General features: G+C 38.7%; 1 protein-coding gene, 1 non-coding gene and 1 pseudogene across 8 annotated transcripts in view; all 3 read right to left on the bottom strand.

Annotated features, from left to right (window-relative positions):
- VNN1 (vanin 1) overlaps positions 1–14,934 on the bottom strand; it is a 54,089-nt gene that overhangs the window by 10,437 nt on the left and 28,718 nt on the right. For all 7 annotated transcript variants that reach the window (XM_044248657.1, XM_044248667.1, XM_044248697.1 and 4 more), the window contains 4 exons: positions 12,816–13,065; positions 11,387–11,517; positions 1,287–1,479; positions 244–535 (listed from right to left, as the gene is read on the bottom strand). In XM_044248657.1, the coding sequence (XP_044104592.1) occupies positions 244–535; positions 1,287–1,479; positions 11,387–11,517; positions 12,816–13,028 (829 nt within the window). In that variant the 5' untranslated portion in view covers positions 13,029–13,065. The remainder of the gene's footprint in view (positions 1–243; positions 536–1,286; positions 1,480–11,386; positions 11,518–12,815; positions 13,066–14,934) is intronic.
- Positions 656–836, bottom strand: LOC122897477 (annotated as a pseudogene).
- Positions 7,143–7,247, bottom strand: LOC122897969. Its single transcript, XR_006382753.1, has one exon. It is a non-coding gene; the product is annotated as a U6 spliceosomal RNA (small nuclear RNA).

Below are 14,934 nucleotides of genomic sequence, written 5' to 3'. Positions count from 1 at the left end.
TCCATATAGGAAGTGGTGAACTTTAGAGGGAAAAAGAAGAAATGTGCATGTACATTGAATAAAACTAAATAAATCTACAAAACAATTTAGACTGAGATGGATTCTACAGTATGTCACCAGCTAGATATGCAAAAATTAAGAGTTGGAAAACATTAAAGAGTACATGTTAGCTAGAAAAAAATTACTTTTTCTTTTACTTTTTTGATTACTTAAAGTTTGTAAATCTTAGAGTTTACACGTTACCTGTCATTCTGTTTGAGGGGTGATGTATATTGGATGCAAGGAAGTTGACCCCCATGCCCATTGCCCAAGCTGAGTGGAACTGAATAGCTGACAAATGTGGCAAAACATTCATCCATGCTGTTGGGAAGACTATGGTATCCACATGGAAATCTTTCACCAGAGTAACAGCAGGATCATAGAAGAGTATATCAAAGCACGTGAAAATGCCAAATCTTCCAAAGACAGTGTCAAAAGTCACAACCTCAGGCTTCTTGGGTACATTGAATTGATTTTCATTCATGAAAAGGTTGTGCTGTAATAAACAGAAGATGAAGGGAGTAAAAGTCTCCTTTCAGAAGCCAGCCTGTGTGTTACTGGGTCTGAAAAAGTGCAAGCCAACATCTCTTAGTGCCAATTTAATCCATGAGCACTGTCTTCACAGGGAAAAAGTGTAAGAGAATCAGAGATTACTATGGCTGATAAGAGCCTTTGGCTCAACCTCCACATTTTATAGATATGTCGATGGGAATCCCTTTTATTAAGACCCTCTTGATTAGCAGTAATCACGTCTCGAACAAACCTCATTGGCTATGATACTGCCACTGCGCAAAGCTTTAAGACCGTCTTGAATATATACAAGACATAGAAGTGAAATAGGTAACTTCTATTTGCCAAGAACACTTAACTATTTTATGTGGACAAACAAATTTCTTTGCTCCTTTCTCTTCAAAATCAAGTGTCTGGTAGGTAGTTTCTCCTCCTTGGCTTGACCCATTTGCCAGGGTATGTCTTCAAAAGGACAAGGTCTAAAAGGCAATATTGTATTTCTATACAGGTACCTCCTGCTGATTCTCATACACTTCCAGACACATTCCTGTTTGTAAATGCACAGAAAACCCCTCGATCCTCTTTTAGGAGCTTACCATACCTAATCATTACTTTCTATGCATTGTCTCTATTCTGCTTCTAAAGTATGCTTATTATGAACACTAATGATTTTTCCTTCTTGTCCACTTTATTTTGTTAAATATTCAGTAACTGAACTGTTGGCAAAATAATTTTACCTTATGGTAGCGTGCCACCAGTTTTCCTTGGGAATCAAAGACCACATCAGTATTGTATTGGTAATGACCATCAGGGGGACACTGAGAGTCACTGGCATTGCATGGCTTCTTGTCTCCAATATTTGCCACAAGGTAGATAGAGTTGTCCTTGGCCAGACAGCTGAGTCTTTCTTGCACTGGGGTGTAGCCAAACCTGATACATGTTCATTAGAAAAGGAAAGCAAAAATGAAGCTTATCCTTTAATAAAATTCAGAATTATATTGCCTGAACCTTTTATGTGATATACACAAAAATAATTCTAAATAACATCATTGAAGAGAATGATTAAAACAAGAATAGATTTCAGAGAAAATACATGCTTGTGGGAATTTGGCTGTAGGAAAACTATTCTAGGATAAGATTCTAAGCCATGTATTTTTTTCATCATAGCATTTAACATCATTTATAATAATGCATTCACTATGTGTTTATCTTATGATATGTGGCACATCTCAGATATTTGGGGGCAATGATACACATCCTCTGTTCACTAACCCTGGCAAAAAAGAGGAATTAAAGAAAAAAATATTTCAAGTGAAAGAGTAACAGGTTGGAATTAGAATTCTGGGAAAATGGCAGAGTAGGAAGCACCAGAAATACATCCCTCCACCCAGACAGTATTTGTACTGGCAGAATCTGATGGATAACTATTTTGAAATATGGGAGTGTATTTCAAGGCTTGTAAGTTCCAAGAGAAAGCTGGGAAGGCAAAACACAGTCAATTTCAGTCAATTTTAGCTCTTAGCTTAACAGTGGCTACCCATGCTTTACCCCACACCCAGGCCCATGCAGACAGCCATGTTGAAGCACCATGCAGGCAGCTTACAAAACCAGGTTAGATTCCAAATATCTGTTCTCCGAATATCAGAGATCTGTGTTCTCATCACTGATAACTGCTTCTGATCATGGAGGGGCAAACACAGGGGCAGGCAGCCATTGTTACACTCCAGCACCACCACCACTATATAGTTGCAAGTCCTTCCCCTCCTGGCTGAAGTAATTTCTAGAGGAATTAAAGAGCCAGAGGTGCTTCTCTCCTTCTTCCTTAATTTTTCCTTTTCTTTTTCTGAAGTCAGACATTTAAGGACTAGGACATACAAAAGCAATCGTATATATAGGAGAATTTAAAGGTCATCACATGTTCTCAGGGAAACACAGGCTAAGACAATGCCTCAAAAGATCTTAAGTTTACACATCAAGCTTATGCCTAGCACAGAAACAATATACAGGAATCTAAACAAACAAGCAAGCAAAAGGCAGTAAACCCTGGGGGAAGAATTTAATTTTCAGAGTGATCACATTTTCAGATTCAAATATGAACTTATCAACAAAAATGTCATAAGATATACAAATAAACAGGAAAGGATAGCCCACTCTGGGGTGGGGGGGAGAAAAAAATAAAAAAAGAATAAACTTACAGAAACCATCCTAGAGAAAGACCAGATGACAAACCTGGACTAAAGACTAGACTAACGACTAAAACAACTATCCTAAAGATGCTCAAAGAACTAAAGGCAAATGTGGAAAAAGTCAAGAAGATAATATATGAACAAAATGGAAATATCAATAAGGAGGTGAAAAAACCTAAGAGAAAGCAAAAAGAAATTCTGGAGCTGAAAATTAAAAATGATTAAAATGAAGGGACGCCTGGGTGGCTCAGTTGGTTAAGCAGCTGCCTTCATCTCAGGTCATGATCCCAGGGTCCTGGGATCGAGTCCTGCATGCAGCTCCTTGCTCGCCGGGGAGCCTGCTTCTCCCTCTGCCTCTGCCTGCCTCTCTGTCTGCCTGTGCTCGCTTGCTCTCTCTCCCTCTGTCTCTGACAAATAAATAAATAAAATCTTTTTTTAAAAATGATTAAAATGAAAAATTTACTAGTGGGATTCAAAGATGGATTTGAGCTGAAAGAATCAATAAATTTAAAGTTAAGCCAGTTGAAGTGATCAAGTCAAAAGAAAAGAACAAGAAAAAAATTGAAGTGAACAAGACCTAAGGGGCCTGTGAGACATCATCAAGTGGACTAATATACAGATTACAGGAGTCCAAAAAGAGTGAAATAAAGGGTCAGAGAGATTATATGAAGAAATCATGTCCAAAAATTTTCCAAATTTGAAGACACGAATATATAAAGATTTAAGAAGTTCAATGATCTCCAAGAAAGATGAACTCAAAGACACCCATAACCAAGACACATTGCTATCAAACTGTCAAAAGCCAAAGACAAAATAAAAATGTTGAAAGCCACGAGAGGTAAGTGATTCTCCAATAAGATTATCAGCAGTTTTTAATCAGACACTAGAGACCAGAAAGCAGGGGGCCAATATATTTGAAGCACTGAAAGAAAAAAGACCTGTCAACTAAGAATATGGTATCCAGCAATACTATTCAAATATGAGGGAGAAATTAAGACACTCTATGCTAATATCTGACAAAACAGACTTTTTTTTTTCAATTTATTTATTTTCAGAAAAACAGTATTCATTATTTTTTCACCACACCCAGTGCTCCATGCAAGCCGTGCCCTCTATAATACCCACCACCAGGTACCCCAACCTCCCACACCCCCCGCCACTTCAAACCCCTCAGATTGTTTTTCAGAGTCCATAGTCTCTCATGGTTCACCTCCCCTTCCAATTTACCCAAATTCCCTTCTCCTCTCTAACGCCCCTTGTCCTCCATGCTATTTGTTATGCTCCACAAATAAGTGAAACATATAATTGACTCTCTCTGCTTGACTTATTTCACTCAGCATAATCTCTTCCAGTCCTGTCCATGTTGCTACAAAAGTTGGGTATTCATCCTTTCTGATGGAGGCATAATACTCCATAGTGTATATGGACCACATCTTCCTTATCCATTCATCCGTTGAAGGGCATCTTGGTTCTTTCCATAGTTTGGCGACCATGGCCATTGCTGCTATAAACATTGGGGTACAGATGGCCCTTCTTTTCACGACATCTGTGTCTTTGGGGTAAATACCCAGGAGTGCAATTGCAGGGTCCTAGGGAAGCTCTATTTTTAATTTCTTGAGGAATCTCCACACTGTTCTCCAAAGAGGCTGCACCAACTTGCATTCCCACCAACAGTGTAAGAGGGTTCCCCTTTCTCCACATCCTCTCCAACACATGTTGTTTCCTGTTTTGTTAATTTTGGCCATTCTAACTGGTGTAAGGTGATATCTCAATGTGGTTTTAATTTGAATCTCCCTGAGGGCTAATGAAGATGAACATTTTTTCATGTGTCTGATAGCCATTTGTATTTCTTGATTGGAGAAGTGTCTGTTCATATCTTCTGCCCATTTTTTGATATGTTTGTCTGTTTCGTGTGTGTTGAGTTTGAGGAGTTCATTATAGATCCTGGATATCAACCTTTTTTTTTTTTTTTAAAGTTTTTTATTTATTTTATTTATTTGACAGAGAGAGATCACAAGCAGACAGAGAGAGAGAGAGAGAGAAGCAGGCTCCCTGCCGAGCAGAAAGCCTGATGCGGGACTCGATCCCAGGACCCTGAGATCATGACCTGAGTCGACGGCAGCGGCTTAACCCACTGAGCCACCCAGGTGCCCGGATATCAACCTTTTGTCTGTACTGCACAGCAAAGGAAACAGTCAAAAAAACAAAGAGGTAACCCACGGAATGGGAGAAGATATTTGCAAATGACAGTACAGACAAAAGGTTGATATCCAGGATTTATTATGAACTCCTCAAACTCAACACACATGAGACAAAACAGACTTTAAATTAAGAAAAAAGATTATAAGATTTTGGGGAAAGACATTATATATTAATAATTCAAAATACAAGAGAACTCTTAAAATTCAACAATAAAAACAACCTGATTTAAAAATGGGCAAAAGACTTGAATAGACTTTTCTCCAAAAAGATAGCCACACAAAGGGCTGATAAGCATATGAAAAGATGCTCAAACTCACTAATCACTAGGGAAATGTAAATCAAAACCACAATGATATATCACCTCATACCCATTAGAATGTCTATTAAAAAAAACAAGAAAATAGAAAATAGCAAGTGTTGAGGATGTGAAGAAACTGGAACACAAAGGCACTGTTGTTGGAAATATAAAAATGATGTGGTCAGGAAAAGAAGTGCCAGGAAACCAGTTTGGTAGTTCCTCAAAAAATTAAAAATAGAACCATTACATAATTCAGCAGTTACACTTCTGGGTAGATTTCAAAAAAACTGAAAGCAGTGTCTTGAAGATATGTTTGTACACTCATGTTCACAGCAGCTTTATTCACAATAGCTAAAATGTGGAAGCAACTCAAGTTTCCATCAATGGATGAAAGATAGCAAATTGTGGCATATATACACAGTAGAATATTATTCAACTTAAAAAGGAAGGAAATTCTGACCCATGCCACAACATGAATGAGCTTTGAAGATATTATGCTAAGTTTAATAAATCAATTACAAAAAGGTAAAAAAAAAAAAACATACAATTCCACTTATAAGATAAGTAGAGTAGTTATAGTCATCAAATTCATAGATATACAAGGTAATATGATGGCAGCCTGGGGCTGCAGAGATGAGGAAATTGGGAGTTATTGTGTTCTTTCCCCAGCTTTACTGAAATATAACACTATAACACTGTGTACGTTCAAAATGTAAAATGTGACGATCTGATACATGTATATTTTAATAATGTTTACCATAATTAGGTTAGCACATTTTTAATTAGTATAAGTACCATTTTATTGTTCTTATTGTGAGAACATTTAAAATGTACTCCCATTGCAACTTTCAGGTAAACAATACAATATTGTTAAGTCATCATGCTATACATTAGACCTCTAAAATTTATTCTTCTTACTTAGAAGTTTATACCCTTTGCCCAACTGTGCCTCATTTCCCCCACTACCAGCTCCTGTCAACTACTATTCTCTCTGCTTCTGTAAGCTCAGCATTTTTAGATTCTACATATAAGTGAGATCATACAGTTTTTGTCTTTCTCTGCCTGGATTATTTCACGTAGTTTAATGTTCTCAATGTTCATCTATGTTTTTGCAAATGTCAGTATTTCTTTCTTTCTCACGGCTGAATAAGTTCCATTGAATATATGTATATATCACCTTTTTTTATCCATTCATCTGTTGATGGTCATGCAGGTTATTTCCATGTCTTGGCTATTTTAAGTAATGCTGCAATAAAGATAGGGGTGCAGATATCTTTTTTTTCCCCTTTTTAAAAAGATTTTATTTATTTCTTTTTCTCCTTTTTTCTGTTTTATTTCTTTTAGTCTTCCAAAATTCATTGTTTATGCACCACACTCAGTGCTCCATGCAATACATGCCCTCCATAATACCCACCACGAGGTTCACCTATTCTCCCCACACCCCAAAACCCTCAGTTTGTTTCTCAGATTCCACCATCTCTCCGTTTGTCTCCCCCTCTGATTTCCCCCAACTCACTTCTCCTCTCCATCTTCCAATGTCCTCTGTGTTATTCCTTATGCTCCACAAGTAAGTGAAATCATATGATACCTGACTCTCTCTGCTTCACTTATCTGACTCAGCATAATCTCTTCCAGTCCCATCCATGTTGATATAAAAGTTGGGTATTCATCCTTTCTGATGGGGACATAATACTCCATTGGGGTGCGGATATCTTTTTGAGATAGTATGGTTATGTTCAGATTTTCTATTTCTTCATGATTTGGTCTTGGTAGGTTGCCTATGTCTAGAAATCCATGGATTTATTTTAAATTGTCCAATTTGTTGTCATATAATTATCCAAAGTAGTCTCTTATGATTTTTTTGTATTTCTGTGGTATCACTTGTAATGTCTCCTCTTTTCATTTCTAGGAATATGGAATGCTTCAGGAATTTGCATGTCATCATTGTGCAAGAGACATGCTAATCATCTGTATTGCTCCAATTTTAGTATATGTGCTGCCAAAATTAGCACAGGTAGAGTCATTGTTTAATGGGCATAGAGTTTGAGTTTTGTCAGACAGACAGTGCTCTGGAAGTGAGGGATGGTGATGGCTGAATTAGCAATATGAATTTAATACCACTGACTATACATTTAAAAATGGTTAAGATAGTAAACTTTATATTATGTGTATTTCACCACAATAAAAAAAATTAGGAAAAAATACCCTTGGATGTTAAGAAAAGGGAAACCTTGTTCAGGGAACTAGTCAATCTGGTTGGAGCAGAGGCATTGGTAGGTAAGAAAAGCAAAAAGGGAATTTTAAAAGATGCATGTGAGGTCATAAAAGGTAGAGCTCAGCACAAGAAGTTTAAAAAACTTCTTTCAAATTTAAGAGAAAAAGATTTTGAGGACAGAAGTAACATAATCTGAATTTTCTTTAAGATAATAGGCCATTAGGGTATAGAATGTACTAGAATGATTAAGAGACTAAATGTAGGAAATCATTAGGAAGTTGTTGCATTAGCTCAGATTAAAGGCAACAAGAATTGGACTAGGGCAGTGCCAGACAGTATGGGAAAATGGAAATACTGGAACACTTGTTAATTGATTTCTTAAATTCTTTTTTTTAAGATTTTATTTATTCATTTGAGAGACAGAGAAAGATGGAGAGAGAGAACACACATGAGCAGGGGGAATAGGCTGAGAGAGGGAGAAGCAGGGACACCAATCTGAGGCTCAACCACAGGACCTGACTCCAAGATCATGACCTGTGCCAAAGGCAGATGCTTAAGAAATCTGAGCCATCCAGGTGCCTCTGATTTCTTTATTCTTTATCATGTTGACTATAGTTGTCCCAATAAAGCAATTAAAATGCAATCCTCAAAACTGAAACCCACTACATGTAACATTATAGCCATATTTAATAAACTCTATTGGCACAACCTTTAAGTAATAAATGGTTAATAGCAGATAGGTTATTGAGGAATAGCTGAGAAGGGTAAAGTAACTGTTGAATGTATGGAAATTTAGTGCCATCTGCTGACAATAGTAGTAAAAGCTTTGAGTATCAAATCTACTAATTGGTACAATTAATATAAGCAAAACCATAGCAATTATCTACAAAAACATATCCTTGAAAAAGACCAAGAAGGATGAGAAACTACAAAGAATTATTCTAATGCATTACATATAAAAAATGACTATGATAGTTCCTCTCTCTCATTTGCTTCAATTAATGTCTGAAAGACAGATGTAAACACAACACATCAAACCTTGAAACATATTTAGCTGAAGTCTTTTCAGATCACCACAACTGGCAGAATATATTGGTACATGAAGTATATATTTGGTATTGATATTTCTTAAACATTGATTACATACTTCCTTCCTGTCTCTATTTTTTTTTTTTAAGATTTTATTTATTTATTTGACAGAGAGAAATCACAAGTAGATGGAGAAGCAGGCAGAGAGAGAGAGAGGGAAGCAGGCTTCCCGCTGAGCAGAGAGCCCGACGCGGGACTCGATCCCAGGACCCCGAGACCACGACCCGAGCCGAAGGCAGCGGCTCAACCCACTGAGCCACCCAGGCGCCCCCTTCCTGTCTCTATTAATCCTGAAAGTGCATCATATATTCAAGTATATATATATTTAAACTACATTTTTCAGACTGTTATATCCAGGAAAGATTACAAAAACCTTTGTTAGACCCTATATGACCTGCTCCCTCATTTCTTTTAAGTCTTTGCTTAGATGTCACCATGAAGACAACTGATGACCAAAAATTAAGGCCCCACGCTGGCTGCCATATTCACCTATCCCGCTTTTTTCCACAGCATTTATATTTACTACATATCATAGATACGTAGATAGATTAATAGATAACTAAACAGATATTATCTTTTTTCTTTATTATCTCCCCACACTAAAATATAATGTCCAAGAAGAAAGATTTTTAATGTATTTTGTCCACCTACTGTCCAGAATAGTACTTATACATAATATGTACACACACACACATTATGCCTGAGTTTTCACATCCGAGAGACCACCAAGGAGCCAAGCACCGATGCAATCACACAAGGGTTTATTTGACAAGCTTAAGCTTCGGCCCAAGTATACCCAGCACAGCGGAGTAGGGACTTGGACCCTGAACCAGATTACAGTCAGTTTTTAAAGGCAGAGTAGGAGTGGACTCAGCGGTGGGTAAGGACAAAGGGGATGAGGGATGATGTAAGTCCCTAAGGAAGCAAGGTCTCCAGGATCTTGAGGGGCTAACTATTGTTGGGCGAAAGTTATTTATTACCAGTAATAAAAATCTTCTCGTGAGACCCTTTAGATATATATCAGTGGGCCATATGCTTGGAAACGATTCTCAACACTACCTTGGAGGTTTAGAGATAAAGTTTCCTAAAGGAATTGTTAAAGTAGACTTCCAGGGTCCTGGTCGGACCTGTCCGGGTAGGGGGTCGGTCAGGCTAGGACTGTCCTTAGCAAAATTTCAAGGTGAGGGCAGTTGAGTCCCCAGGGAAGAGCTACTCTGTCTGTTTCAAGGGCTTGTCAGTAGGTAAGGAATTTTAATGATTTTCTTCTGCCTCTGTCTCCCACATTCAGCTAAACTTGAGGTGGAATGGCCTTAATTTTCTCGGCCTACACACACACACACACACACACACACACACACACACAAAACGTTAAATAAATGAATGAAAGCAAGGAATGGAGAGGCAATTAGCGGATAGAAAATAGGCAGGGCAATCAGACTCCTTGAAATGGATTGCATGGAACAGCCTGGTGGGGATTTTCAGGAGGCCCTTGGAAATTTGGTTCTAGGAAAAGGTCTTTCAGATACAAGTGAAGTCAACATGTGACGGAAGAGCACAAAGAGTGCTCGCCCTTCAGAAACTGAAAACCCAGCATGAGAGCTGGTCAAATAAAAAAACAATTATGATACAATGAAATATGAAGAAAGTAGATGATTAAGATAAATAATACTGAAATTGTCAAAATCAAGGTGTCTCTATAAGCAGTTATATTAGTTAATATGTGTGGTTTGGGGAGCAGTTCCAAAAAAGAAGTTCCTATGATGTTAGCAATAGTGGCTTTAGAAAGAAGTGAGATAGCTGAGATGCTTCTCTCAGATATGTAAGGTATTGCTTTGTCTACATTAAAAATAATAGTGCTACTTTTATCGCAGATTGTATTTCTTTACTCTGGACCTGACTTAAACCACTTACCCGTTTCTGCTATATCAACAATCACCTTAAGCTCTTGGGATTTCATACACATTAAGCTCATTTAGCCATTTGATTAATGTTAAAGGATAATTCTAAAAATGACTATTTTTTTAAGATTTTTATTAATTTATTTGACAGAGAGAGATCACAAGTAGGCAGAGAGGCAGGCAAGAGAGAGAGAGAGGAGGAAGCAGGCTCCCTGCTGAGCAGAGAGCCGGATGCAGGACTCGATCCCGTGATGAGAGATCATGACCTGAGCTGAAGGCAGCGGCTTAACCCACTGAGCCACCCAGGTGCCCCTAAAAATGACTATTTGGCCATTTTTCTCACTCAGTTTTCAAATTACAGGCCCATTTGGGGCAACAATTTTCTCTTCGCTGGTAAGAAGTCAGAAGACTTGGGGCGCCTGGGTGGCTCAGTGGGTTAAGCCACTGCCTTCGCCTCAGGTCATGATCTCAGGGTCCTGGGATCGAGTCCTGCATCGTGCTCCCTGCTCAGCAGGGAGCCTGCTTCCCTCTCTCTCTCTCTGCCTGCCTCTCTGTCTACTGTGATCTCTCTCTGTCAAATAAATAAATAAAATCTTTTAAAAAAAAAAAGAAGTCAGAAGACTAGAGTTTGATTCTGGTTCTCCAGCTAACCAACTACCCCTGTAATCCTAAGCAAGTTATGCTATTGTCTCTCCAGATTCCTTCCCTCAATGGAAATATATTCACATAGAATTTGATGATTTCTATGTTACATTCCAGCACTGATTTCTTTGATTTCACAATTCCTATCACTTTACTAATAAATGTATCCACAGAAGAGGAAAAATAGAACTATCTTGAACTTAGACTTGATAGTGGATCTTAAGCGGTGATCTACTAAAAAGTCCTCCCAGGTAAAGTAAGTGCATGTTCATGATTGGATTGTCTACTACCTGTTTGGGATTAATACCTTCTGGGATTAATACAAGGGATCCAGTTGACTTCAGGGTCTGGGATATCCTCCAGGTATGGGTAGATAGTTTCCCTGTTAAAGTTCCAGCCATATATACCATCTTCTGGAGTCACAATAATATCTGCACCCTGTTAAAAATGTAGTTTAATTAAAATATTTCTCAGAGAAGCAAACAATCCAAGACAGGGTCTGTAAGGGGCCCCGAGGAACTGGGTGGATGAGCAACTGCCATCCAGACCTTTTTTTTTTTTTCTTTTCCTTTCAATCTTAATCTTTTGTTTTCTATATTTTTAAAATTTATTTTCTTTGCACAATTGCATTGTCTAATTCCACATCACCATTTCTATATAATGTTTCCATTCTTTTATAAACATCAAGAGTTTTCCAGGTTATTCACAGGGTTGCTATCCACTGCCGTTGTGAAGCATAAACCCAACTCTTCTTAAAATTGGCCCCCTCCCTGGACTTTGGGTAGATTTTGTGCCCGGGTGACATGGAATCGATTTATACTCAAAGTCTCTGTTCTACTTCCTGCTCCACTCCAGCCCTCCCTGCTCTGTACCCTGCAAAAGTGACTCTGGCTTCTCAGGAGGAGGGCACTCAGACACTGATTCCCCTTAAAGGTGCCAAGCCCAGAGGTACACCCCAGATGCACCTGGGCACCTTCATATGGGAGAGTCACCCTGAAAGCTGAAGTCTTTAAGAAAATAGTCCTACTAAAAATAAAAAAGAACCTCAGAATTCTTATTAATCTTTAAAATGTTTGTATTGCCTAAGAGTATGTATTGGTAGATATCAGTGATATGTAGTAGTCATGACTCATCCCACTTCACAAAGTCCTCCTCTACACCTGATCTACAAATACCTTGTTTCAATCATATCCATTCAAACCACACACTTATACTTAACCCTTCATTCAACTCCGGACTTATATGCATTAATATACAGTTAATCTATAATTAGAATGAAGTATGAAGTACATAATACATCTTGTTAAGTAGTTTGCAACTTAACGTTATTTTGATGTTATGAATTAATCCAAAAACCTGCACAAGCTTAGGAACACAAAAGTGTATCAAGGCTGCTGATACTCTGAGCAGAGCATCCGGTCTTGACTCATTTGTCCTTCACTCTCCATGTGTAGTAAAATAGAGCAACAAAGTCATTGAATGTACAGTAAGTTCCTCAACGGTCTGCTGCCTCCTTCATGACGATGAAGCCATTCTTTTCTTAACTTGGTCTCATTATTTGGGAGCCCCAGCTATAATAATTTTGAGAAGGAGATAGGAGTCTGATTGTACAACAAAGTTGTTGGCTCCCCTGACACATATGTCTTCCAAAAGTATAACCAAACCTGATAGGGATCCTGCTTCCTACGACCCTACCCCTTCTCCTGGCGGAATCCAGCACACCTGAGCGATGGTACCTGGTTTGCTGCTGAAGTGACCGCTGCCTCCAAAAGATCCAGATTTTGGTTCATTAATGCTAATGCCACTTCATGGGACACTGGTATCAGGGTGGCATTAGGTAATATCACTGCGTGTTCATAAACAGCTGCAATAAATGTATCCCGGGAGCTGACTCTGAAGACACAGAGAACTGAAACTGCCACATAAGCCAGCAACTTAGAGGTGATCATGCTGAAGTCTGATGACCACTGATGAGCAGAGCAAGTCCTGACATGTACAGAGAGAAAACACAAATAATCATGTGATTTCCTGGACTCTTACTTTATAAATACATTACAAAACCTATTCTAAGCAAGCCTTATGGTATTGCATCGTAGACACAGATGTAAACAAATCTTACATAACAAAGGACTCTTACTGCAAGGATCTGTGAGGATCTAATAAGGATAGGTATGTTTTAGTTTTCTAGGGTTGTTATCACAAAGTGCCCAAAACTGGGCAGTTTGAACAACAAAAATTTATTATCTCATGGTTCTAGAGGCAAGAAGTTTCAGATCAAAGTGTCTGTGGAGTTGTTTCTCCCAGAGGACGGCAAGGGAAGGATCTGTTCAAGACCTCTCTCTCTCTCTCTGCATAAATGGCTGCCTTTTCTCTGTGTCTACACATGGCACTCTAATTGTATGCATGTCTGAATCCCAATTTCCCCTTCTTAAAAGGACATGAGTCATATGGTTTAGTGCCCACCTTATTCCAGAATGACCTCATCTTAACTTCTATCTGAAACAATCTTGTTTCCAAATGAAGTCACATTCTAAGATATAGGTGGTTGGGGCCAGAACTGGTATGACCACATTAACTGCCACTGACTAATTGCCAGACACTCTGTGTGGACAAGCTTAAGAGTAAAAAACTTAGGGAGGTCCCACTATCAGAGAGGCCATCACACTTTTGTGAGCTTTACCTCTAAGAACCCTACAGATCCCCTGGGAGAACAGTGGAGGCAAATCCTCTGCATCATGCTTCCTAGAGGGGGAGGGGGAAAATATGCTCAATGTTCTCCTTAACAAAAGGCTGCCTCCAGGGAAACTATTTACTAGAGCCTAATTAACCTGGGGAAAGGGAAGTTTCAAACTGAAACTGTAGCCCTCCTAGCCTTCTTGTCTCAAGTGAGGGAGAACTTGAGAGCACTAGTGGAGGTCACAGCCCAGAAGCTCAGGCTCAAGACATGACAGAAATTTAATCACTGGACTAAATAACCCTTCCCCTGTCCTCATGTGTTACCACCTAGTCAATCTATCATCTGTGGCCTATGTAGCATATATTACATCAAGAAAGGGTCTTCAGATGAATAACCAGTTCTTGGAGTAGAACACTATTGGCTGAAACAGTAACTGGTTGGGGACCAACAGTCCCTACTGTGGTACCTGAGCTGTGTCCCCTGATCAGTACTGTCACTGTGTCAGCTTTGCTAAGCCACCTACCAAGAGCCAAACTCCTGAAAGTTAGCCTTTCTGCTCTTATAGAGGAGAGAGCTTGGGGAAATTGTCTTGGTGGGGAAGAAACAATTTCCTTCTACCCTTCAGGATCTTCCAGCTGGTCTAGAGATTAAATTGACATAAGACATACCTACAGGAAAAGGTAATATTTTATGGAGTGTGCATGGAGGCCCCCAAATGAAGTTGAGACCTAAAGAAATAACCAAAGTGGGCAGTTTTCATACTTTTTAGACAAACAGACAATAGATCTGTGAGGAATCGACAAGTCAAAGAAAACTTAACTTGAGGAGCTTCATTTAGTAAGGAATTCTAAGCAGAGTTTGGGCTGGGGTAATAAATTAATAAAAGTAACAGGGGTTGTTTATATGGCCTTTTTGGCTCTAAATTTTCTGTCTCTGGGGATAAGGATCTCTTTACCTCTCAATATGGACAGGCTACCTTGCACAGGGAGATTTATTTCATGTTTTCAAGAAACAAAGTTGGCGGATGGGGTGTCAGAATATTCTTTTTGCATAGGTTGTTTCTTAAGTAACTTTTATTTAAAATAATCGATATGCTAAAGTGTCACATTTTGGGATGGCCTGCTCTTGGTCCCTATGATTCCCTCCTCTGAAACTTCCAAAGGAAGTTGAGCTGGCAG

The sequence above is a fragment of the Neovison vison genome, chromosome 1 (genome assembly GCF_020171115.1).
Source record: "Neovison vison isolate M4711 chromosome 1, ASM_NN_V1, whole genome shotgun sequence".
Taxonomy (NCBI): domain Eukaryota; kingdom Metazoa; phylum Chordata; class Mammalia; order Carnivora; family Mustelidae; genus Neogale; species Neogale vison.
Note: the sequence above shows the minus strand (reverse complement) of the source record. Positions and strands in the feature narration are given on the sequence as shown.